The sequence below is a fragment of the Anolis sagrei genome, chromosome 7, assembly GCF_037176765.1.
Source record: "Anolis sagrei isolate rAnoSag1 chromosome 7, rAnoSag1.mat, whole genome shotgun sequence".
NCBI classification, from domain to species: Eukaryota; Metazoa; Chordata; class Lepidosauria; order Squamata; family Dactyloidae; genus Anolis; species Anolis sagrei.
Genome location: NC_090027.1, coordinates 42,123,666 through 42,150,838, shown reverse-complemented (window position 1 = coordinate 42,150,838; position 27,173 = coordinate 42,123,666). Strand labels below are relative to the sequence as shown.

At 43.9% G+C, this 27,173-nt stretch overlaps 1 protein-coding gene across 1 annotated transcript in view; it reads left to right on the top strand.

Annotated features, from left to right (window-relative positions):
* Window positions 1-3,802: 3,802 nt before the first annotated feature.
* Window positions 3,803-27,173, top strand: part of ZW10 (zw10 kinetochore protein) — a 39,234-nt gene continuing 15,863 nt past the window's right edge. The window contains exons 1-10 of the mRNA XM_067470808.1: window positions 3,803-3,978; window positions 6,425-6,559; window positions 7,687-7,788; window positions 10,265-10,342; window positions 10,458-10,617; window positions 12,607-12,756; window positions 13,865-14,056; window positions 16,083-16,258; window positions 21,702-21,884; window positions 23,447-23,685. Coding sequence (XP_067326909.1) covers window positions 3,847-3,978; window positions 6,425-6,559; window positions 7,687-7,788; window positions 10,265-10,342; window positions 10,458-10,617; window positions 12,607-12,756; window positions 13,865-14,056; window positions 16,083-16,258; window positions 21,702-21,884; window positions 23,447-23,685 — 1,547 coding nt within the window. The 5' untranslated portion in view covers window positions 3,803-3,846. The remainder of the gene's footprint in view (window positions 3,979-6,424; window positions 6,560-7,686; window positions 7,789-10,264; window positions 10,343-10,457; window positions 10,618-12,606; window positions 12,757-13,864; window positions 14,057-16,082; window positions 16,259-21,701; window positions 21,885-23,446; window positions 23,686-27,173) is intronic.

Genomic DNA, 27,173 nt, shown 5'->3' with positions numbered 1-27,173 from the left:
TTAAGCCATTCCAAGCACTCAGAAATTGGTTTCATTTTCCCTGAATGCCTTTCATCCTTATCTGTCGAAGCCTGGCAGAACGCCAAAGGCCTTGGTCGAGCTGTCTGTTTTGGTTAATTTCCATCCGCATGTCTATACGCTCATTAGGTGCCGAGTTGTTTTCAAACCCCAAATCCTGGGAACTCTCTGGGAGCAATTCAGGGAGTAAACTCCCATCCCTATACCCTGTAGGAACATTCTCATGGGAAACTGCACTTTGAACCAGCGTCTCTGTGTCATTCTCTGCATTAATATCATTGACCAAAGCATTGCCATCTTGACCCTCATTGACATTATTCCCCACATCCAAAGTACCTTGATCTTGAAACACAATCACAGGCTATTTATTTATCGTGTCATCAGCAACCAGACATTTCTATTACATTTTTAACAAAAACAAACAAACAAACAAACAGACAAATCACAGAATTTGCAGGCTTGGTAGTTGATTAGATGTCCTTTGACCAGTATCTGGCTCCTTGGAGTGCCTCTGGTGTTGCCGCAAGACGGTCCACCATGGTGCATGTGGCAGGGCTCAGGTTGCATTGCAGCAGGTGGTCTGTGGTTTGCTCCTCTCCACACTCGCATGTCATGGACTCCACTTTGTAGCCCCATTTCTTGAGGTTGGCTCTGCATCTCGTGGTGCCAGAGCGCAGTCTGTTCAGCACCTTCCAAGTTGCCCAGTCCTCTGTGTGCCCAGGGGGGAGTCTCTCATTTGATATCAGCCATGGATTGAGGTTCTGGGTTTGAGCCTGCCACTTTTGGACTCTTGCTTGCTGGGGTGTTCCAGCGAGTGTCTCTGTAGATCTTAGAAAACTATTTCTTGATTTAAGTCGTTGGCGTGCTGGCTGATACCCAAACAAGGGATGAGCTGGAGATGTCTCTGCCTTGGTCCTTTCACTATTGGCTGCTACTTCCCAGTGGATGTCAGGTGGTGCAATACCGGCTAAACAGTGTAATTTCTCCAGTGGTGTGGAGCGCAGACACCCCGTGATAATGCGGCATGCCTCATTAAGAGCCACATCCACTGTTTTAGCATGGTGAGATGTGTTCCACACTGAGCATGCATACTCAGCAGCAGAGCAGCATAGCACAAGGGCAGATGTCTTCATGGTGTCTGGTTGTGATCCCCAGGTTGTGCCAGTCAGCTTTCGAATGATATTGTTTCTAGCACCCACTTTTTGTTTGATGTTCAGGCAGTGTTTCTTGTAAGTCAGAGCACGGTCCAGAGTGACTCCCAGGTATTTGGGTGCGCTGCAATGCTCCAGTGGGATTCCTTCCTTCCCAGGTAATAATCCTCAGAGCTCGGGATGCTTGCCTGTTCTTAAGTTGAAAGGGACAAGTGTTTTAGATGAATCACAGGCTGAACTCCCACAGCTCTTTGACCCATTATATATATATATATATATATATATATATATATATATAGTGGGTCAAAGAGCTAGCCCTGCTTTGTCGTGGATCTCTCAGAAGCCAAAAATGGTAGCCAACCCAGAGAAGGTCAATACGGCAACGGAAGGACTCCAGATGTGGATCAATCTCAATGTCTTCTCTGTTCAGCTCTTATCTGGGTGGAAGATGCCCTCATTTCATCCCAGTCCAATAGCTGTTATCCTGTTTCGCTCCCCAAATTCTGATATCTGAGGAATCCCTGTGAGAATGTATTCCTCCTGTTAGTGATCACCAAAATGAGAACTTCATTCCCATGTCAACCAGAGCAGCAAATCTGTTGCCTGTTGCGGAACTGAGGTGCACTTCTGAGAAAATGCTTACTACTCAAAGGACTTACACGAGTAAGTTCAGCCTCTGAGAACTTTTAACAGAGAGACTGACTGCTGAGCAGGTAATTAATAGTTACCTTATTCCATTAGTAGGTCATGCCAGACTCAGACAATGCCTCATCATCACCTCCTAAGCCAACAAATGCATAGAGCAATGGCTTAGACCGAGGCTCTCTCTGCCCGACATTGTTCCTATCTGTCAAGGCTCTTAGCTGGAATTTGGGGAAACTTTATTCTTTTGCTAAGTCCTATTCAAGTCTGTGAATTTATTTATTTATCGTGTTATCAGCAACCAGACATCTGTATTACATTTTAACAAAAACAAACAAACAGACAAAACACAGAATTTGCAAACTTGGTAGTTGATGAAATGTCCTTTGACCAGTATCTGGCCCCTTGGAGTGCCTCTGGTGTTGCCACAAGGAGCTCCTCCCTTGTGCATGTGGCAGGGCTCAGGTTGCATTGCAGCAGGTGGTCAGTGGTTTGCTCTTCTCCACACTCGCATGTCCTGGATTCCACTTTGTGGCCCCATTTCTGAAGGTTGGCTCTGCATCTCGTGGTGCCAGAGCGCAGTCTGTTCAGTGCCTTCCATGTCGCCCAGTCTTCTTCTCTGTGCCCAGGGGGGAGTCTCTCATTTGGTATCAGCCATGGATTGAGGTGCTGGGTTTGAGCCTGCCACTTTTGCTGAGGTGTTCCAGTGAGTGTCTCTGTAGATCTTAGAAAACTATTTCTTGATTTAAGTCGTTGACGTGCTGGCTGACTCTGAAGTGTGGTGCTCAGACACCTCCAAGTTTATGTGGCTGGCATGACTGCATGGAGAACCGTTACCTTCCCGCTGGAGCGGTACCTTTTGATCTACTCACATTTGCATGTTTTCAAACTGCTAGGTTGGCAGAACCTAGGGCTGACAGCAGAAGCTCACGCCGCTCCCCGGAATCAAACCTACGACCTTTTGGTCAACAAGCTCAGCAGCTCAGCGCTTTAACCCACTGTGCCACTGGGGGCTTCTAATATGATATTATAATTATATAATTTATATTACGTAGAATCATAGAATCCTAGAGTTGGAAGACATTTGGAAGAACTTCCTGAGTGTGAAAACTGTTCAACAGTGGAACTCTCTGCCCCAGAATGTGGTGGAGGCTCCTTCTTTGGAAGCTTTTAAGCAGAGGCTGGATGGCCATCTGTCAGGGGTGATTTGAATGTGATTTTCCTGCTTCTTGGCAGAATGGGGTTGGATTGGATGGCCTACCAGGTCTCTTGCAAGTCTGAACATCTGTGAGAACTGTTCAACAGTGGAACTCTCTGCCCTGGAGTGTGGTAGAGGCTCCTTATTTGGAGGCTTTTAAACAGAGGCTGGATGGCCATCTGTCAGGAATGCTTTGAATGTGAGTTTCCTGCTTCTTGGCAGAATGAGGTTGGAATGGATGTTCCACCAGGTCTCTTCCAACTCTGAACATCTGTGAGAACTGTTCAACTGTGGAACACTCTGCCTTGGTGTGGTAGACGCTCCTTATTTGGAGGCTTTTCGACAGAGGCTGGATGGCCATCTGTCGAGAATGCTTTGAATGTGATTGTCCTGCTTCTTGGCAGAATGGGGTTGGACTGGATGGCCCACCAGGTCTCTTCCAACTCTGAACATGAGGAAGAACTTCCTGACTGTGAGAGCTGTTCAACAGTGGAACTCTCTGCCCCGGAGTGTGGTGGAAGCTCCTTCTTTGGAGGCTTTTCAACAGAGGCTGGATGGCCATCTGTCGGGGGTGCTTTGAATGTGATTTTCCTCTAAGATTCTCCGATTCCACTCTATAATTCTATAACATTTTGATCATACAGACCAGACATGGCAACAGATTGGAAAGGAGTCCCCAAACCACGCATGCGCCAGGTGTTTGGCGACACTTCCGGTGAGCACAACCGGAAGCGGCTCGCTCTAGGGCTGCCTCCTCTATGGCGCTTCCGCCCCGGCGAAGTTCCTCCTCCTTCCCGTGGTGCCTTGCGCGCGGAAGAGTGGTTCCTTCCCGCCCGGATGGCGGCGGTTGAGGCGCCCGCGATGGGCCTGTCGCTGGTGGAGGCCGTGCTCGCCTCCTCTGGCCGCCTCCAGAAGGAGAGCCTCGGAGGGAGGATCGCGCGCCTCTCCGCCAGGGTGGAGGAGCTCAAGGCGAGTGAGCGGGGCCTAGCGCCGGGGGCGGGGTTAAGACCCTGAGGGGCGGGGTTAAGACCCCAGGGGCGGGGCTAAGACCCTAAGGGGCGGGGCTAAGGGCCAGCGGGAAGAATTGAGCCTCTCAGGCACCCAGTGGGCGTGGTTAACGGAAGGTTGGGCGTGTCTAAAGGGAGTGGGCGGGGTTAGAGGGAAGACTTTGGAGCTTATAGCACATTCAGTGGGAGGAGCCAAGGACCTGGTGGGCGTGTCTAAAAGGAACTCTACGCTTGGTGGGCGGGGATCGAGGAACGAATTGGACATTCAGGGGGAGGAGTCAAGGACGCTTAGTGGGCGTGGCTAGAGGGAAACATTGAGAGTCTCCCAGCGATGGAGGGGGAGGAGCCTAGGACCCAATGGGCGTTTCTAGAGGGAAGAATTGGGCGTGTCCAAAGGGAGATCAACGCTTGGTGGGCGTGGTTAGGGGGACGAATGGGAAAGCTCCCAGACATACCAGGGGAGGAGCCAAGGTCCCAGTGGGCGTGGCTAGAGGGAAGACTTGGGAGCCTTCCAGGCATTCAGGGGGAGGAGCCTAGAACCCAGTGGGCGTGGCTAAAGGGAGCTCTGCGCTTGGTGGGCGGGGCTAGAAGGACGAATTGGACATTCAGTGGGAGGAGTCAAGGATCTGGTGGGCGTTTCTAGAGGGAGCTCTACTCTTGGTGGGCGGGGCTAGAGGAATGAATAGGAAGCCTTGGTGGGCGGGGTTAGAGGAACAAATCGGACATTCAGTGGGAGGAGCCAAGGACCTAGTGGGCGTGGCTAGAGGGAAGACTCGGGAGCCTCCCAGGCAATCAGGGGGAGGAGCCAAGGACCCAGTGGGCATGGCTAGAGGGAACACGGAAGCCTTCCAGGCATTCAGGGGGAGGAGCCAAGGACCTAGTGGGTGTGGCTAGAAGGAAGACTTGGGCGTGTCTAAAGGGAGCTCATTGCTTGATGGGCGTGGCTAGAGGGACAAACTGGGAGCAAATTGGAGGAACAAATGGAAAGCTTCCCAGGCATTCAGGGGGAGGAGCTAAGTTTCTAGTGGGCGTGTCTAAACAGCTAAATACTCGGTGGGCGTGGCTAGAGGGAAGACTTGGGAGCCGCCCAGGCATTCAGGGAGCGTGGCTAGAGGGAAGACTTGGGCGTGTCCAAAGGGAGTTCATCGCTTGGTGGGAGGGGCTAGGGGAACGATTTGGAAGCCTCTCAGACGCTCAGTGGGAGGAGCCAAGGACCGTAGTGGGCGTGCCTAAGCAGCTAAACGCTTAGTGGGCGTGCCTAGAGAGAAGACTTGGGAGCCTCCCAGGCATTGAGTGGGAGGAACCAAGGAGCTACTGGGCGTGTCTAAAGGGAGCACAGCTTTTGGTAGGCGTGGTTATAGTGATGAATTAGAAGGTTCCCAGACATTCCAGGGGAGGAGCCAAGGGCTTATTGGGCGTGTCTAAAGATTGCTCAGCGTTTTGTGGGTGTGGCTACAGGGACGAATTGGGAGCCTCAGAGACACTCACTGGGAGGAGCCAAATACCTAGTGGGCGTGGCTAAGCATCTAAACGCTTAGTGGGCGTGGCTAAGGGAAATAATTGGAGAACCCCCCCCCCCAGGCATTCAAGGGAAGAGCCAAGTTCCTAGTGGGTGTGTCTAAAAAGAGGTCAGCGCTTGGTGGGCGTGGCTAGAGGGAAGACTTGGAGCCTTCCAGGCATTGAGTGGGAGGAGCCAATTTCCTAGTGGGCGTGTCTAAAGAGAGCTAAGTGCTTTGTGGGCGTGATTAGAGGGACGAATGGGAAGCCTCGCAGGCATTCAGTGGGAGGAGCCAAGTTCCTAGTGGGCGTGTCTAAAGGCATCTCAGCGCTTGGTGGGCGTGATTAGAGCGACGAATGGGAAGCCTCCCAGGCATTCAGTGGGAGGAGCCAAGTTCTTAGTGGGCGTGTCTAAAGAGAGCTCAGTGCTTGGTGGGTGTGGTCAGAGGGATGAATTGGAAGCCTCCCAGGCATTCAGTGGGAGGAGCCAAATACTTAGTGGGCGTGCCTAAACAGCTAAATACTCGGTGGGCGTGGCTAGGGGGAAGACTTGGGAGCCTCCCAGGCCAAAAATCAGTGGGCGTGTCTCAAAGTGGCAAGAGACTGGTGAGCATTTAGTTGGAGGAGTAGAGCCTCCAAGGGGAGGAGCTTAGTACTTGGGGGCGTGTCCATGTCTATTTGTGCCAAATTAGGAGCCAGATTAGGAGAGATGGGTTTGAATGTGATGGGCCTCTCAACTCACAAACTCCCAGGATTCCATAACCTAGAGCCAAGGCAGTCCAAGCAGAGGCCAAACTGGGTTAATTCCACAGTATGGACGCAACCCTTGGACAGGATGTGCTTGGGATCTGGATGACGCGAGGAGGTCTTCTGTCCCTGCTTTGTGGCGAACCTTTTGGGTCTCTTTCCAGGGGGAGGTGTGCAGCCTGATCAGCCAGCGGTACGTGGAGTTCCTTCCCAGCATGCAGAGCGCCGTGGATTTGGAGTCCGAAGTGCAGGAGCTGACTGGGAGCATTGACCGGCTGAAGATGCAGATCGAGAACGAGGTCAGGACATGCAACAGAATCAAGCCATCAAAGACTTCACAACAGATGACCAACCAGTTGGAAGGGAGCCCTAAAGGCTATCCAGTCCAACCCCCTCCTTCCCTCCCTCCTTCCTTCCCTTCCTCCCTTTCTCTACTTCTCTTCCTTCTCCTTCCTTTACTTCTTTCCCTCCCTCCCTTCCCTCCTTCCTTTCCCTCCTTCCTCCCTTCCTTTCCTTTTCTCTATCACTCCTCCTTCCCTTTCTTTCCTTCCTTTTTCTCCTCCCCTCACCAGCTTCATCCTCCTTTATTAAATCTACAGTGTAGATGCACCCAAAGTCACCCCTTTCCACACTGCCATGTAATATCCAGATTATCTACTTAGGACTGGATTATGTGGCAGTATAGACACATGCGCGCACACACACATATATATGGATGGATGTTGGATCACCAGTTGGTGTTTATATATATATATGTGTGTGTGTGTGTGTGTGTGTATAACTATTATATATATTGCTATATAATACATATATGTTATATTACATATTAGGCTTGGGCAATCCATGGTTCTAAATGGTTCTAAAGTACTTACAAAACTAAAGTTCTGGTGGTGAAAATTTCAGAACTCTAACAAAACTTTCAAAATTTAATTATTATTTCATTATTGGTGATTTTAATGACAGAACCAATTAGGAACTGCCATTTACTATGAAATTTTGAGAGTTTTGTTAGAGTTCTGAAATTTTCACCACCAGAACTTTAGTTTTGTAAGTACTTTCGAACCATTTAGAACCATGGATTGCCCAAGCCTAGTATGTATATATATACTGTTACAACTATATATTGCTATATTAAATAGACTCATAGAATAGAGTTAGAAGGAACTCTACCATGGTATTGGGGGAGAACAAACAGAAAGGAAGGAGAGAAAGGAGGGAGGGAAAAGGGAAGGAATGAAGGAGGGAAAGGGGGAAGGAAGGAAAGAGAGAAGGAGGGTGGGAAAGAAGGAAGGAAGGAAGGAAGGAAGGAAGGAGAGAAAGAGGGAGGGAAGGTTTTGAGCTGCGTTTTGGCTTCATCTCTGTTGTGATTGAGAAAGGGAACAAGTGAGTGTCCCCCACTGATCCCCCTCCTTGGGCTCTTCTCCAGGTTCAGCACGACCTGAATGTGGCCATTACAGAGTTTGCGGAGCTGAAGCAGCAGCTGGAGAGAGACACGCTCATCCTGACTCTGCTGAAGCAGCTCCAGGAGGTGAGCGCCAGGAAAGAAGACTGCCTGCCTTGCAGCCTTAGCCTTTGCCTCCTCTTGATAGCTTTTCAGTGTGTTGTTAACTGTCAACTGGAGTATGTGAGTAGTGTTGTCTTGGGTTTGGCTCTTTCGTTTCATCCTCCCTTTCCCTCATACACCTTCCTCCTTTTCCTTCCTTCCTTCTTCTGTTTCTCTTACGTCTTTTGTCTCCCCTTGTTTATCTTTCCATCCTTCCCTTTTTGTCCCTCTTTTCATTTCATTTCATTTCCTTTCTCTTTCCTTTCTTTCCTCCCCTCATACCTTTCCGTCCTTCCTTCCGTCCTTCCTTCCTTCCTTCCTTCCTTCCTTCCTTCCTTCCTTCCTTCCTTCCTTCCTTCCCATTTTCCCTTTCTTTCTTTCTTTCTTTCTTTCTTTCTTTCTTTCTTTCTTTCCTCCTCTTTCCTTCTCTTCCCTTCCTTTCCCTCACATACATCACTTTGCAGCTGTTTGTTTTATTTCTTTTCCTTCCCTTCCTACTCACTTTCTCTCTTTTCCCCTTTCTTTCTTTCTTTCTTTCTTTCTTTCTTTCCTCTCCCTTCCCTTTTTTCCTTCTTACTTTCTTTTTCTCTTTCTTTCTTGTTTCTTTCCTCCCGCTTTCCTTTCCCTCATATACATCACTTAGCAGCAGTCAATCTACTTCATTTCTTTTCCCTCCTTTCTTTCTTTCCTTCCTTCCTTCTTTCTTTCTTTCTTTCTTTCTTTCTTTCTTTCTTTCCTCTCTCTTCCCTTTTTTCCTTCTTACTTTCTTTTTCTCTTTCTTTCTTGTTTCTTTCCTTTCCTTCCTTTCCCTCATATACATCACTTAGCACTAGTCAATCTACTTCATTTCTTTTCCCTCCTTCCTTCCTTCCTTCCTTCCTTCCTTCCTTCCTTTCTTCCCTCCTTCCCTTTCTAATCTTAGCCTGGAAAGCAGTACGCTTGGGACTTTTTGCATTGTGATTCATGGGGCAATTGTTCCATTGCTTGTACCTGGGACTATGGTTTGAATTTTGGCAATAGGATTGTGTCTCCTGCATTTACCTGAAGATCTTTGGAACTATATTCTGAATTTAACCTTATTCTTTGGAACTTCGCAATGCTTATTCTTTATTTTGACTTGGATTTTTTCCTCAATAAACTATAAAATTACAGCTCTTGTGTGGTGGTGTTTGGAAGCAAGGTGAAGCTTACTTTGAGTTGCAACACTTGAAGATAGTAGTGGAAATTTGATTAGAGAAGACCGGTTGCAATTAAGAGTTCGACGAAGCGCACGCCTTGCCAACAAGCGTGAGGCTAGAAGTCAACGTAATGCTCTCATGTTGGGAAAACTTATTTAATGCTTTGGGCGAAGGGCATTCGCTGTCAGTCCAATGTGGCTTCTACCCTGTTAACTTCTGCAGAATTACCTTGGCTTTTGCAGAAAGCTCCTGGCTCTTTGGGACTTTGACTTTGATCCTGATTTCTTGGAGGCCTTGTCTTGCTGCCATGGATGATTGCTTGCTGCCATGGATGAAAGCTTCATGTTATTTGCCTTTGGAACTTGGATACTGTTGCAATCCAGAGCAGGGAACGAGGCCCTAAGATAACTATCCACCACACTTGACTGTGAAAAACAATCCTTTTTTATTGAAGAAAAATGATTACAAAATAAAGGAAAAATGCAAGTCAAAAGCCACAGCAAAATCAGCAAACATGAATTTAAATGGACAAAGCAAAACCCAAAGCCACACTGTAAAATACTGGAACCTGTTAGCAATCCACTAACCGTACTTGATATCCTAGAAATCTTTCAAGACCATGGCCAGGGAAACTGGGAGAACTGCCAAGGTCTTCATCAATCTGAAACGATGCCTGAACTGAGAAAGTCAGCCCGGCGGAAGGCACTTAAAGCCGAAGAATTGGTTCCGTGAACCGCCCCTCTGCTTTGAAGCCAATGTTTGTAATTCTTTAATTCGGGAAGACCTTCGCAAGCTGAGTGATTTACTTCTGTCTTGCCAAATCTGGCCCCTTCTGTTCTCATTAAAGTTACCAGGTGCAGAAAGGAGTGAAAGGTCATGGCTTCCCTCTGAAACATTCTCATGAACAATAGTACTTTCATTTTCCAAATCTACAGAAGTTCCTTCCTCACTACTTTCAGGAGCATTGGCATCAAGAGGTACATTTTCATTAGCATCAGTTCAGGAACTTCATTAGCATCAGTTCAGGAACTTCATTAGCATCAGGAGGAACAAACAGAGAATCAGGTTCAAGTTCAAACTCAGGCTGAACCCCAACAGATACCTTCCCTTTGCATTTAAGGCTCTGTTTTGCTCAATGAACTTTACTCCTTTATTTCCCTGTTTTGATTTTGCTTTTTCTCAATAAACTACAAAATCTACAGCCTTGGCGTGTGGTGGTGTCTTGGGCAAGGTGAATCTATCCTGAGTTGCGACAGAGATATGACTCTTCCTTCTTTTTCCAGTTTGACACTTCTCTGAAGCAGGTGAACGTCTTGCTGCCGCAGAAGAAGTACGTGTCGGCAGCCCGGCAGCTGAACAAGGTAACGCCAGGTCTCTGGAGGATCCCTCCCGATTGGTCTCGGCCTCTCACTTTGGTGGCCTTTCAGGATTGCTTCACTTTGTGGCTCTGCTTTTCCTTCCTCCCTCTCCTCCCAGACCCGGAGGAACATGAAGGTGATGGAGTCTCGGCGCGGCTTTGAGCTGAAGATCCTCAAGGCGCTGAGCAGGGAGCTCAGGGTTCAGACTGAGAACATCCTCTACCTCTTGGGCCAAGAATGGCAGCAGATGGCGGCCTGGAGCCTCCCTCCATCCAAAGGTTGGCTTTAGGGTGGGAAAAGGAGAAGGATGGGTTGGAAAAGGTCCTCAGCATCCAATCCCCTGCAAAGAGAAAGCCTTAGTTTTGAAAAAAGGTCCCAGCCATGGCAGAACCCTAAGAACAAGCACAATTGGGCCATAGAGTCAATTAGCATGACCCATAGCAGGCGTTGACTTCTGTACGATTGCAACTATTTTCCCATTCTGGACTCAGCCTGAGCTTTAAAGGAGTTCGGCAAGGGGCTAGACCAGGGGTCCACAAACTTTTTGAACAGAGGGCCGGGTCACAGTTCCTCAAACTGTTGGTGGGCCAGATTATAATTTGTAAAAAAAATGAATGAATTCCTATGCACACTGTACATGTCTTATTTGTAGTGCAAAAAACCCTTAAACACAATACAATAATTAAAATGAGGAACAATGTTAATAAATATAGACTTATTAGTATTTCAATGGGAAATGTGGGCCTGTTTTTGGCCGGTGAGATAGGATTGTTGTTGTTGTTGTGTGCTTTTAAGTAGTTTCAGACTTAGGTTGACCCTGAGCGAGGGCCAGGTAAATGACCTTGGGGGGCCGCATCCGCCCCCCGGGCCTTAGTTTGAGGACCCCTGGGCTAGTCCTTTCTGTAATTGAAATGGCCCTTCACATCTATGGAGACAGCCACTTTATGCAATGGGATATTATTATTGTTATTTTATATAAAGGACACCATTTACTAATCCTTCGTATACAATGGGATTATTATTATTAGTATTTTATATAAAGGACACCTTTTACTACACCTTTGTATACAATAGGATTATTATTACTGTTGTTGTTGTTGTTGTTATTATTATTATTATTATTATTATTTTATAGAAAGGACACCATTTACTGCAAAATAGTTTGCAACGGGGTTTGTTATTATTTTATATAAAGGACAGCATTCCTTTATATCTGCAGCATCTGCACCATTGTGTTCAATAGGATTTATTGATATTTATATAAAGAAGACCATTTACTACACTGTAGTATACAATAGGATTATTATTTTATAGCAAGGACACAATTTAGTATGTCATTCTGTGCAATGGGATTATTATTATTATTATTATTATTATTATTATTATTATATTTTATAGAAAGGACACCATTAACTACACCATTGTGTTCAATAGGATTATTATAATTATTATTATTATAATTATTATATTTCATAGAAAGCACACCATTTACTATGCAATTGTATGCAATGGGATTATTATTGTTATTATATTTTATATAAAGCACACCATTTACTACGCTATTTTGTGCAATGGGATTATTATTATTATTATTATTATTATTATTATTATATTTTATATAAAGGCACCATTTACTACACCATTGTTTGCAATGGGATTATTATTATTATTATTATTATATTTTATATAAAGCACACTATTCACTACGCCATTGTGTGCAATGGGATTATTATTATTATTATTATTATTATATTTTATATAAAGCACACAATTCATTACGCCATTGTGTTCAATGGTATTATTATTATTATTATTATATAAAGCACACCATTCACTACGCCATTGTGTGCAATGGGTTTATTATTATTATATATTTTATATAAAGCACACCATTCACTATGCTATTGTGTGTGATGGGATTTATTATTATTATTTTATATAAAATACAACATTTATTACATTATTATTATTATTATATATAAAGGACACCATTTACTACATTATTATTATTATTATTATTATTATTATTATTATTATTTTATATACACTACATTTACTACACCATTACATGCAATGGGATTATTATTCTTGTATTATATTTATTTATAACCCATTTGTAATCTTGAGATGCAAAGTGGCTCACAATATTTTTTAAAGTGCCATTTACAGTCCACAATACAACATTTCTCCTCCATGCGATTCCCCACATTTTCTTGTCTTTGGAAGCCCGGTGTTTGGATCGGTCTGTTGTTTCCTTTCCTTCCTAGAAGTGGGCAGTTTGGAGTCGGCCACCCGGACGGAGCTGCGTTTGTCCTCAGTGCTTCCGAAGGACGGTCCCGTGACCGGTCCCTCTGTTGCCTCAGTGCTGCAGGCCTTTGCTCTCCTGGGGGAACTGCGATCCAAGTTCCAGCACTTTGGTAAGCCCTTCTCACCCACAAAGGCCGGTTGCGGGGAGCATTTCCAGCCCTGAAATCACCCAGTGCCTTCCAGATTTTGATCAAATGTACTTTGCCCTTCCCACAGTCCAGGGGCCCCATTCCCACTCCGTGATATTTGACATTGCCAAAAATAAAAGCCAAACTCCCACTTCTATACATGTGAAAGTCCCTTTTTTGTTAAACATGGCAAAGGGATATTGCTTCGTATTCAAAAGACTAATCAAGAAGTTAATCCCCTGTTAGCCAAATATGAGAGGGGTATGATGTGTAGGAGATCTATCTATTAGGGCTGGGCAACCACGGAAAAATTTGTTTCTAAACTCGATTCGTTTTTAAGGGGTTTTTGCGTTTCGTTTTTTAAAAGAATTCTGAAATTTTTCTTTAAAAAAGTTCGATATTTACGAAATTTCGGAAATTACAAAACAATTTCGAAACAATAACAAATCGATTCGTTAATGGCGGACGTGATTGCGCAATACGCTAAAAAACCCTCCAAATGGGAACTTCTGAAGCTTCCCTCTCCCTCTGTTGTTGGCTGTTGGTGTGATAATTTATTTTTTTATCACTGATAAAACAAACAACAACTATTAAACTTACACCAGACATACGGAAATAATAACGAAATAATAACGAAACAATTTTGAAACAATTACGAAACAATTACGAAATAAATTTTAAAAATTCGTTTCAATTTTTAGTTGCTCCTGAATGGTTCAATATCGGATCGTAAGCCACTTTAAATACGAATTATTAACGAATTACGAAATTAACGAATGAAACCACCCAGCCCTACTATCTATCTACCCTATATACTCAAGTATAAGCCAGATTTTTCAGCCCTTTTTTTAGGTTGAAAAAGCCTCCCTCGACTTATACTCGTGTCAAAGTTATTTAATATTTTACTCTGTTATTTTTATTTTTATTACAATTATTATTTTACTATTTCTTATTATTACATTGATTATTTTATTCTACTATTGTTATTACATTTATGACTTTATTATAGCTATTATTACATTGATTATTTTACTCTATTATGATTTTTATTACATTAACATTATTTTACTGTTATTTTACTGTCTTCCAGGACGTCTGTTGTTGACGCACATCCTCAAGCCTCTGATCTCTCACCCGTCGCTGCAGCCCTCTTTGGAAGAGCGGCCCGACTCCGCCACGCTGAGGTTCGAAGCGGTGGGCTCCGATCAGGGCCACCCGTTGCCGGCGGAGGTCTTCGCCAAGCTCAAGGTGGTTCTCAAGGCCCTCCATAAATACCAGTTGGGTGAGTGGAGGGGAGCAAATTGAGCACCTCTGCACCAGAGGAATGCGGAGAGGGACTGTGGTTGGGTTCTAGACCCAAAAGGGTCCCACATTGTGATTCAGAGTCAGGGCCACCCGTTGCCAGCGGAAGTCGTCACCAAGCTCAAGGTGGTCCTCAAAGCCCTCCATAAATACCAGTTGGGTGAGTAGAGGGGAGCCAATTGAGCATCTCCGCACCAGCGGAATGTGGAGAGGGACTGTGGTTGGGTTCTAGACCGAAAAGGGTCCCACATTGTGATTCAGAGTCAGGGCCACCCGTTGCCAGCGGAAGTCGTCACCAAGCTCAAGGTGGTCCTCAAGGTCCTCCATAAATACCAGTTGGGTGAGTGGAGGGGAGCAAATTGAGCATCTCTGCACCAGAGCAAGGCGGAGAGGGACTGTGGTTGAGTTCTAGACCAAAAAGGGTCCCACATTGTGATTCGGAGTCAGGGCCACCCGTTGCCAGCGGAAGTCTTCACCAAGCTCAAGGTGGTCCTCAAGGCCCTCCATAAATACCAGTTGGGTGAGTGGAGGGGAGCCAATTGAGCATCTCCGCACCAGAGGAATGTGGAGAGGGACTGTGGTTGGGTTCTAGACCAAAAAGGGTCCCACATTGTGAGCCTAGAGGGCTCCTAGCACTTTCCTATATACAACATTATAGTATAGATTAGGAATGGACAAACTTTGGCCCTCTCTCCAGATGTTTTGGACCTCAACTCCCACCATTCCTGGCCTCAGGCCCTTTCCTTTTCCCCATCATAGAATCAAAGAGTTGGAAGAGACCTCCTGGGCCATCCAGTCCAACCCCATTCTGCCAAGAAGCAGGAACATTGCATTCAAATCACCCCTGACAGATGGCCATCCAGCCTCTGTTTAAAAGCTTCCAAAGAAGGAGCCTCCACCACACTCCGGGGCAGAGAGTTCCACTGCTGAACGGCTCTCACAGTCAGGAAGTTCTTCCTCATGTTCAGATGGAATCTCCTCTCTTGTAGTTTGAAGCCATTGTTCCATTGTGTCCTAGTCTCCAGGGAAGCAGAAAACAAGCTTGCTCCCTCCTCCCTGTGGTTTCCTCTCACATATTTATACATGGTTATCATATCTCCTCTCATCCTTCTCTTCTTTAGGCTAAACATGCCCAGCCTCTTAAGTCCTTACAGGGAGAAAGGGGGGTGTAACGGATTAGCCTACCTTACAAGGTTGGTGTACAAGCCTGAGGGAATGATCAGGCAGCTTCATAGCTGGAAAAGCAATCTGATTGGCTGATGAAATTGGAGGGAGTTGCTTCGCAGAGGAAAAGAAGGACCTAATGCAGCCAGAGTTTAGTTCAGTTGAGAGTTTTGTGTTTGAAGAAGTTAGGACTTTTGAAGTGGAAGAAAGGAAGCAAGAGTTTTGGGAACTGTTTGTTAGGAAGATACCTCTTTGAGGAAAATAGTTAAAGCCTTCACGGAGAAGGAGAAGAAATATAATAGGCCTCTATAGTGTTTAGAGTGCTGGTGTGGAAAAAAGATTCAAAAGGTTCAAAATAACCTGTTGGTATTCCTGTGTATGGAACACTGCTTTTAAGAAACTCTAATTATAAGACCATTTTCTAAAAGTAAAGTCTGACAATTTATTGAAACCACTGCACATCTTTGCTGTTCAAGAACAAAATAAACAACATATTGTTGTTTTATTTCACCTGAAGAGTTAGTGTGTCTTCTTTAAATGGTGGCAGCAGAAGGAACCATAATAATAAATTGGTGGCAGCAATAATATACAGTGGTAGCATCCCACTGTCCTGTCTTGTGTGTCAGGGTGTGTGTCCCTTGTCCCTCTCGGCCTCGCTGGCCTTGTCAACTTTATTACAGGAGTTCTGGTTACATCCCGTATAGACTACTGCAATGCACTCTACGTGGGGTTGCCTTTTAAGACTGTTTGGAAGCTTCAAATGGTCCAACAGGTGGGCTTCTGTGGTGTTGGGGAAGAGAGAGGCAGCACTGAGTGTCCTAAACGTCCCTTGTTTTCCGCAGATGTCCCCTTGGAGCCCGGTGCTGAGGAAGAAGAGGAGGAGGAGGATGGCCGCAGACCCATCTTGGCCGAGGTTTTGGGCGACGTGATTGGGAAGGAGCTGTCCGACTGCCTCATCAAGGACTGCCTGGTGCACTCCATCCCCCAAAACAGCAGCAAACTAGGGGAGTACAGCGAGGTGAGTGGATGCTGCGCTCTTTAGGCTCAAGGAGAGGCAAGGAGGACACTCTGTGTGACATTAGACCAGGCATAGGCAAACTTGGGCCCTTCAGGTGTTTTGGACTTCCACAATTCCTAACAGCCTCAGGCCCCTTCTTTTTCCCTTTTGGCTACTTAAGCTTAACTGAAAAAAGTTAGTAGGCTGAAGCCTGTTAGTGGGCAAAAGCTAGTATCATCCCGAAGAATGTGAGGTAAACCTCAGTGTGAGAAAAGACTCATGTGAGAAAACTCCAGTGTGAAGGCTGCTGACTAGATAGATCAGGATTGGGCAAACATGGGCCCTCCAGGTGTTTATGGACTTCAATTCCCACCATTCCTAACAGCCTCAGGCCCCTTTGTTTTCCCTTTTGGCCACTTAAGCTTATCTGGAAAGAGTTAGCAGGCCGAAGCCTGTTAGTGGGCAAAAGCTAGTATCCTGAAGAATGTGAGGTAAACCTCAGTGTGAGAAAAGCCTCATGTAAAAAAGTCTGCTGACTAGATAGATCAGGATTGGGCAAACTTGGGTTCTCCATGTGTTTTGGACTTCAACTCCCACCATTTCTAACAGCCTCAGGTCCTTTCCTTTCCCCCCTCAGCCACTTAAGCTTAACTGAAAAGAGTTAGTAGGCCGAAGCCTGTTAGTGGGCAAAAGCGAGTATCATCCTGAAGAATGTGAGGTAAACATCAATGTGAGAAGAGCCTCATGTGAGAAAACTCCAGTGTGAAGGCTGCTGACTAGATTTATCAGGATTGGGCCAACTTGTGCCCTCCCTCCAGGTGTTTTGGACTTCAACTCCTACCATTCCTACACAGCCTCAGGCCCCTTCCTTTTCAATTTTGGCCACTTAAGCTTAACTGCAAAGAGTTAGTAGGCTGAAGCCTGTTAACTGGGCAAAAGCTAGTATCATCCTGAAGAATGTGAGGTAAACCTCAGTGTGAGAAAAGCCTCGTGTAAAAAAGTCTGCTGACTAGATAGATCAGGATTGGGCAAACTTGGGTCCTCCATGTGTTTTGGACTTCAACTCCCACCATTTCTAACAGCCTCAGGTCCTTTCCTTTCCCCCCTCAGCCACTTAAGCTTAACTGAAAAGAGTTAGTAGGCCGAAGCCTGTTAGTGGGCAAAAGCTAGTATCATCCTGAGGAATGTGAGGTAAATCTCAGTGTGAGAGAAGCCTCATGTGAGAAAACTCCAGTGTGAAGTCTGCTGACTAGATAGATCAGGATTGGGCAAACTTGGACCCTCCAGGTGTTTTGGACTTCCACCATTCCTAACAGCCTCAGGCCCCTTCCTTTCCCTCCTTGGCTAATTAAGCTTAACCTAAAAGAGTTAGTAGGCCAAAGCCTGTTAGTGGGCAAAAGCGAGTATCATCCTGAAGAATGTGAGGTAAACCTCAGTGTGAGAAGAGCCTCATGTGAGAAAACTCCAGTGTGAAGGCTGCTGACTAGATTTATCAGGATTGGGCCAACTTGTGCCCTCCCTCCAGGTGTTTTGGACTTCAACTCCTACCATTCCTACACAGCCTCAGGCCCCTTCCTTTTCAATTTTGGCCACTTAAGCTTAACTGCAAAGAGTTAGTAGGCTGAAGCCTGTTAACTGGGCAAAAGCTAGTATCATCCTGAAGAATGTGAGGTAAACCTCAGTGTGAGAAAAGCCTCGTGTAAAAAAGTCTGCTGACTAGATAGATCAGGATTGGGCAAACTTGGGTCCTCCATGTGTTTTGGACTTCAACTTCCACCATTTCTAACAGCCTCAGGTCCTTTCCTTTCCCCCCTCAGCCACTTAAGCTTAACTGAAAAGAGTTAGTAGGCCGAAGCCTGTTAGTGGGCAAAAGCTAGTATCATCCTGAGGAATGTGAGGTAAATCTCAGTGTGAGAGAAGCCTCATGTGAGAAAACTCCAGTGTGAAGTCTGCTGACTAGATAGATCAGGATGGGGCAAACTTGGACCCTCCAGGTGTTTTGGACTTCCACCATTCCTAACAGCCTCAGGCCCCTTCCTTTCCCTCCTTGGCTAATTAAGCTTAACCTAAAAGAGTTAGTAGGCCAAAGCCTGTTAGTGGGCAAAAGCGAGTATCATCCTGAAGAATGTGAGGTAAACCTCAGTGTGAGAAGAGCCTCATGTGAGAAAACTCCAGTGTGAAGGCTGCTGACTAGATTTATCAGGATTGGGCCAACTTGTGCCCTCCCTCCAGGTGTTTTGGACTTCAACTCCTACCATTCCTACACAGCCTCAGGCCCCTTCCTTTTCAATTTTGGCCACTTAAGCTTAACTGCAAAGAGTTAGTAGGCTGAAGCCTGTTAACTGGGCAAAAGCTAGTATCATCCTGAAGAATGTGAGGTAAACCTCAGTGTGAGAAAAGCCTCGTGTAAAAAAGTCTGCTGACTAGATAGATCAGGATTGGGCAAACTTGGGTCCTCCATGTGTTTTGGACTTCAACTCCCACCATTTCTAACAGCCTCAGGTCCTTTCCTTTCCCCCCTCAGCCACTTAAGCTTAACTGAAAAGAGTTAGTAGGCCGAAGCCTGTTAGTGGGCAAAAGCTAGTATCATCCTGAGGAATGTGAGGTAAATCTCAGTGTGAGAGAAGCCTCATGTGAGAAAACTCCAGTGTGAAGTCTGCTGACTAGATAGATCAGGATGGGGCAAACTTGGACCCTCCAGGTGTTTTGGACTTCCACCATTCCTAACAGCCTCAGGCCCCTTCCTTTCCCTCCTTGGCTAATTAAGCTTAACCTAAAAGAGTTAGTAGGCCAAAGCCTGTTAGTGGGCAAAAGCGAGTATCATCCTGAAGAATGTGAGGTAAACCTCAGTGTGAGAAGAGCCTCATGTGAGAAAACTCCAGTGTGAAGGCTGCTGACTAGATTTATCAGGATTGGGCCAACTTGTGCCCTCCCTCCAGGTGTTTTGGACTTCAACTCCTACCATTCCTACACAGCCTCAGGCCCCTTCCTTTTCAATTTTGGCCACTTAAGCTTAACTGCAAAGAGTTAGTAGGCTGAAGCCTGTTAACTGGGCAAAAGCTAGTATCATCCTGAAGAATGTGAGGTAAACCTCAGTGTGAGAAAAGCCTCGTGTAAAAAAGTCTGCTGACTAGATAGATCAGGATTGGGCAAACTTGGGTCCTCCATGTGTTTTGGACTTCAACTTCCACCATTTCTAACAGCCTCAGGTCCTTTCCTTTCCCCCCTCAGCCACTTAAGCTTAACTGAAAAGAGTTAGTAGGCCGAAGCCTGTTAGTGGGCAAAAGCTAGTATCATCCTGAGGAATGTGAGGTAAATCTCAGTGTGAGAGAAGCCTCATGTGAGAAAACTCCAGTGTGAAGTCTGCTGACTAGATAGATCAGGATGGGGCAAACTTGGACCCTCCAGGTGTTTTGGACTTCCACCATTCCTAACAGCCTCAGGCCCCTTCCTTTCCCTCCTTGGCTAATTAAGCTTAACCTAAAAGAGTTAGTAGGCCAAAGCCTGTTAGTGGGCAAAAGCGAGTATCATCCTGAAGAATGTGAGGTAAACCTCAGTGTGAGAAGAGCCTCATGTGAGAAAACTCCAGTGTGAAGGCTGCTGACTAGATTTATCAGGATTGGGCCAACTTGTGCCCTCCCTCCAGGTGTTTTGGACTTCAACTCCTACCATTCCTACACAGCCTCAGGCCCCTTCCTTTTCAATTTTGGCCACTTAAGCTTAACTGCAAAGAGTTAGTAGGCTGAAGCCTGTTAACTGGGCAAAAGCTAGTATCATCCTGAAGAATGTGAGGTAAACCTCAGTGTGAGAAAAGCCTCGTGTAAAAAAGTCTGCTGACTAGATAGATCAGGATGGGGCAAACTTGGACCCTCCAGGTGTTTTGGACTTCCACCATTCCTAACAGCCTCAGGCCCCTTCCTTTCCCTCCTTGGCTAATTAAGCTTAACCTAAAAGAGTTAGTAGGCCAAAGCCTGTTAGTGGGCAAAAGCTAGTATCATCCTGAGGAATGTGAGGTATTATTTATTATTTATTATTATTTATTTGCTTTATTTCTATACCACATTTTTCAGCCCTTAACAGGCGACTCAATGCGGTTTACATGGTACAATTATCAAACAGTGTCAGTGCAATTAAAACATAACAATGCAACAAACAGGATCAACAGCATCAATCCACAACAGTTAACAATCAACAAGACAGATCAACAAAACAGACATAACATAACGCCTCAGTTGAAATCAGATCCGTTCTCATAATCCTTGTGCCATTCCTATGTTCCATTTACCGTCTTCCTATGATTGGTTGCACTGCTTAACCAAACGCTTGTTCATAAAGCCAGGTCTTAACCATTCTCCGAAACGTCAGCAGCGAAGGTGCCTGTCTGATGTCTGCCGGTAGGGCATTCCATAGCCGAGGGGCCACCACTGAGAAGGCCCTGTCTCTCGTCCCCGCCAAGCGCGCCTGTGACGCAGGCAGGATCGAGAGCAGGGCCTCCCCAGATGATCTTAATGTTCTGGTCGGTTCATAGGTGGAGATGCGTTCGGAGAGGTAAGGCAAGGCAAGGCAAGGCAAGGTAAACCTCAGTGTGAGAAAAGCCTCATGTGAGAAAACTCCAGTGTGAAGGCTGCTGACTAGATAGATCAGGATTGGGCAAACATGGGCCCTCCCTCCAGGTGTTTTGGACTTCAACTCCCACCATTCCTAACAGCCTCAGGCCCTTTCCTTTTCACAACCCTGTGTTTCTTTACGTGCTCCCTGCAAATAACTTGCTCCTATTCTTATCTCATTCGTGTTTTTAACATTTTATTTTGTACATGTGGCCCACCCATTGTCACTGCAATTGTGTTACTGCATGTTATTTTGTTACTGCATTTATATGTTTTTTGGTTAATGTAATTTGATGCTGTTGCGTGTTGCTTATCTTTTGGTTTTATTTTTGCTGTAATATGTTGTCCGGGCTTGGCCCCATGTAAGCCGCTCTGAGTCCCCTTCGGGGAGATGGTGGTGGGGTATAAATAAAGATTATTATTATTATTATTATTATTATTATTATTATTATTATTCCTTTTCCTCCTCAGCTGCTTAAGCAATGGAGTTTTCTCACATGAGGCTTCTCTCACACTGAGGTTTACCTCACATTCCTCAATTATAGAATCCTATAATTGGAAGAGACCCCAGGGGCCATCCAGGCCAATCCCCTGCCAGGCAGGAAAAGCACAATCAAAGCACTCCCAACAGATGGCCATCCAAAAACCTCCAAGGAAGGAGCCTCCAATGGATTCCGAGGCGGAGAGAGGGATTCCTTCCTTCCAGGCCATTGATCATTTCAGTTCCTCTTCTCTGGATACCTTCTAGCTGGTCAATATCCCTCTTGAATTGTGGGGCCCAGAATTGGGCACAGTATTGTTGTAAAGCATAATCATGTTGGGTGTGTGGTTGACACTGTCTCTTCTGCTCCCCTCAGGTGATTAGATCCGTGGAGGAGTTTGAGGAAGCCTTGAAGGAGATGCGCTTCTTCAGGGAGGACTCCACCGACCTGCTGACTTACGCCCGCAACGTCAACGGCCACTTTGCTGACAAGAAGTGCCAGGATGTGATCCAGGCCGCCAGGAAACTCATGACCTCGGAGATCCACAACGCCATAAAGGTACCTGGGCAAAAGGCCATTCCTTCCTGGACTGGAATCTTGCGCCATCTACGGCAAATATACTGCTCATCCTTTGTGTCCCTTTGCACTCGGAGTCCTTTATAACCGACCTCTCAGATCATTAGGAGATGCTATTATTGAGCAATGTTATTATGTCCTCCCTTTTCTCAACCCAAAGTGGCTCACAGTGAATGAAAAGCATAGCTCAAATGATAGTCAGTCTATTCTGTTCAGAAGAGCATGCAAAAACCACACATATATACACAAACACACACATATACACACATCTATGCATATACACACACAAAACGCATACACAGAAAGGGGGAAGGAAGGAAAGAGAGAAGGAAGGAGAGAAGGAGGGAAGGAGAGAAAGAAAGAAAGAAAGAAGGAAGGGTAGAGAAGGAAGGAAGGAGAGAAGGAGGGAGAGAAAGAAAAGGTTAGAGAAGGAAGGAAGGAGAGAAGAAGGGAGAGAAGGAGGGAGAGAAAGAAAGAAGGAAAGAAAGAAAGAAAGGCAGAGAAGGAAGGAAGGAGAGGAGGGAGAGAAGGAGGGAGAGAAAGAAAGAAGTGTAGAGAAGGAGAGGAGGGAGAGCACGAGGGAAAGAAGAAGGGAAGGAGAGAAAGAAAGAAAGAAGGGCAGAGAAGGAAGGAGGGAGAGAAGGAGGGAGAGAAAGAAAGAAGGAAAGAAAGAAGGGCAGAGAAGGAAGGAAGGAGAGAAGGAGGGAGAGAAGGAGGGAAAGAAATAAAGAAGTGTAGAGAAGGAAGGAGGGAGGGAGAGGAGGGAGAGCACAAGGGAAAGAAGAAGGGAAGGAGAGAAGGAAAGAAAGAAGGGCAGAGTAGGAAGGAAGGAGAGAAGGAGGGAGAGAAAAAAGAAGTGTAGAGAAGGAAGGAAGGAAGGAGGGAGAGCACGAGGGAAAGAAGAAGGGAAGGAGAGAAGGAAAGAAAGAAGGGTAGAGAAGGAAGGAAGGAGAGAAGGAGGGAGAAAGGGAAAGGAGGGAAGGAGAGAATGAAAGAAAGAAAGGTAGAGAAGGAAGGAGACAAGGAAATAAAAAAGAGAAAGAGGGAGGGAAGGAAGGAAAGAGACAAGGAAGGATGGAACCAAAGAGCAAAGGAAGCTCTGAGGATGCTTGCCATAGATGCAGGCGAAATATCAGGAGAAAATGCCTCTAGAACATGGCCCTATAGCCCGAAAAAACCCACAAGAACCTAGTGATTCCAGCCATGAAAGCCTTCGACAATACAAAGTTATTACACTAAAAAACGAAAGACAATTTAAAACCTAAAAATATACAAACATTAACATGGAAGATTAATGATATTAGAAGCCTTAAAACCAATTCAAACCTATTCATCTCTCAAACCAAAGCGCCCTCCAACCTGATCTAGACTTAAAAAGTCTTATTGAAAAGCCTCTCTGCCCGAATCCAAGGGTTTTTGCCTGCCACTGAAGGGATTGCATGGAAGGGGCCTTGCTTGGTTCTTAAGGGCTGGAGGAATGCCTCTTCCCTCTTTCCTCCACCTTGGGCATTAAACTGCTGTCTGTTTCCCGCTGATCCTTGCAGGTGACGCCAGACTCACTGGTGACCCTTCCCTTGTTGCCAGACCCCGGAGCCGGCGACCAGTCCAAGGTGCTGATGCCCCACGGCGCGACTCCAAAGCCGGCGGCCAGTTTGGAGGAGGGGACCCGGCTGAGCCGCCACACGCTGTCCTTCCCCGCCTGCCGCATCAGCGAGTCCACCCAGAAGTTGGTGGCCTTGGCCTACCAGACGTTGAAGGAGGCCTCGGTCAGCGTGGAGCAGCAGTGAGCAACTTGAGCTGAATGATTTGGGCTGGGCCTAAAGCAGGGCTAGGCAGTGCCTTGGGCATGGGACTTCAGGGTGACTTCTGCCCTGAGTTGCCCTTCAAAAACAGCCTTAATAATAATAATAATAATAATAATAATTATTATTATTATTATTATTATTATTATTTAATACCCCGCCACCATCTCCCCAATGGGGACTCTGAGTTCCAGAGTTGGGGGGCCACAGAGGAGAAGGCTCTCTTCCTTGTGCTTACAAGACGAGTCTGTGATAATGGCATGGGCGAAAGGAGAGCCTCCCCCGAGGATCTAAGAGCTCAGGCTGGTTCATGGAGAGAGATCCGGTCACGAAGGTAGGCGGGTCCCAAACCATTTAGGGCTTTGTAGGTAGTAACCTGCACCTTGAATTGGGACCTGAAGACAAACGGCAGCCAGTGAAGCTCCTTAAACAGAGTAGTTGACCTTTCCCTGTAATTCGCCCCAGTTATTAATCTGGCTGCTACACGTTGAACGAGTTGTAATTTCTAGGCCGTCTTCAAGGGTAGCCCCACATAGAGTGCATTGCAGTAATCCAGTCTAGAGGTATGTTGAAAGTAAAAGAAAAATGCTTTACTTCAGCAGACATGAAGGATAAGCAAATGCAATTGAAAAGTGCAAAAGAAAGCAAAGAAGTCTTAATCCAGACACAAATTAAAGTCTCTTACAAAATCCCAAAAGAAACACCAGTCTTCCATCAGACAACAGGCAATGAACTAAGTCTTTAGCAGCAGACACAAAGCAGATTCCATTGGAGTGAAAACATCAGTATCAGGGTCGTTGTTACCAATGAAAGCTGACTGCTCCTGCTACTGATTTATAGCCTTGAATTCCCCATGCAGGAGGTGCTAGGGAGTCTCCCAATTAGCTCAGCATTTTAGCAGCTATTCTAGCTGAACGCCGTCTGTTCTCTGGGCACTTTCAAAACCTCATTGTCTGATTCTTCTGCCTCCAATTCCTGAGTACTTCCTTGCTCCTCTTCTGAAGATAAGGAATTCCTAACTACTTCCTTTCTTCCTTTATTTATTTACTTACAACATTTCTACTCCGTCTTTCTCCCCCCGGAGGGTACTCAAGACGACTCAACTACCACCAGAGATGATGAAACTACTGGAAATGCCACAGAAGGGGCCAGTAGGAATGGAGTTGGGGACACAGAGTGCCTGAAATTAATTGCTATTTTTTTCAGGCATAGGCATTGAGGACTTATAACGTAGAGATCCTTTTTCTGGCACATTAACTACTTAGGTGTGATAAAGACAACAAGGGGTAATAGTTTGGATTTGGGGTGTTGGGTTAATGCCTCCTGGGTCATCAGTTGGGAACAGTTTAGTAATGTATACATCTAATGTGCAGTGCTAATAATTACAATATATTGTATGTAGATATAATATTGATCATAATATTATAATGTAATACAATATAATACTACTACTAATACAATATAATAATTGTTATATTATATATTACATGTAGTATTATTAATAATGTTGCACTATAGTGGTATAGTACAATATAGTAATATATAATACTAATATTGTGCTGTGCTAATAATTGTAATATATTGTATGTACATATAATATTGATCAAAATAGAATTATAAGTTGGAAGAGACCTCATGGTAGACCTCATCCAGTCCAAGAAGCATTCTGCCAAGAAGCAGGAAAATTGCATTCAAAGCACCCCCAACAGATGGCCATCCAGCCTCTGCTTCAAAGCCTCCACCACACTCTGTGGCAGAGAGTTCCATTGCTGAACAGCTCTCACAGTCAGGAAGTTCTTCCTAATGTTTAGACGGAATCTCCTTTCTTGTAGTTTGAAGCTATTATAATGTGATACAATATAATACTACTAATAATACAATATAATATTTGTTATATTATATATTACATGTAGTATTATTAATAATGTTGCACTATAGTGGTATAGTACAATATAGTAATATATAATACTAATATTGTGCTGTGCTAATAATTATAATGCATTGTATGTACATATGATATTGATCATAATATTGTAATACAATATAATAATACAGTATAATAATATAATAATTATATTTTTGTATAACATGTAATATTACTAATAACATTGCAGTATAGTGGAATAGTACAATATAGTAATATATAATACTAATATTGTGCTCTGCTAATAATTATAATGTATGTACATATGATATTGATCATAATATTGTAATACAACATAATAATACAGTATAATAATATAATAATTATATTTTTGTATAACATGTAATATTACTAATAACATTGCAGTATAGTGGAATAGTACAATATAGTAATATATAATACTAATATTGTGCTCTGCTAATAATTATAATGTATGTACATATGATATTGATCATAATATTGTAATACAACATAATAATACAGTATAATAATATAATAATTATATTTTTGTATAACATGTAATATTACTAATAACATTGCAGTATAGTGGAATAGTACAATATAGTAATATATAATACTAATATTGTGCTGTGCTAATAATTATAATGCATTGTATGTACATATGATATTGATCATAATATTGTAATACAATATAATACTAATAATAAAACAGTATAATATTATAATTATATTTTTGTATAACATATAATATTACTAATAACATTGCAGTATAGTGGTATAGTACAATATGGTAATATATAATACTAATATTATGCTGTGCTAATAATTATAATGCATTGTATGTACATATGATATTGATCATAATATTGTAATACAACATAATAATACAGTATAATAATATAATAATTATATTTTTGTATAACATGTAATATTACTAATAACATTGCAGTATAGTGGTATAGTACAATATGGTAATATATAATACTAATATTGTGCTGTGCTAATAATTATAATGCATTGTATGTACATATGATATTGATCATAATATTGTAATACAACATAATAATACAGTATAATAATGTAATAATTATATTTTTGTATAACATTTAATATTACTAATAACATTGCAGTATAGTGGTATAGTACAATATAGTGATATATAATACTAATATTGTGCTGTGCTAATAATTATAATGTATGTAATATATTGATCATAATATTGTAATACAATATAACACTAATAATAATATAGTATAATCATATAATAATATTTTTGTATAACTTGTGATATTACTAATAATGTTGCAGTATAGTATAGTACAATATGGTAATATATAATGCTAATAATTGTGCTGTGCTAATAATTATAATGTATGTACATATGATATTGATCATAATATTGTAATACAATATAATAATACAGTATAATAATGTAATAATTATATTTTTGTATAACATGTAATATTACTAATAACATTGCAGTATAGTGGAATAGTACAATATAGTAATATATAATACTAATATTGTGCTGTGCTAATAATTATAATGCATTGTATGTACATATGATATTGATCATAATATTGT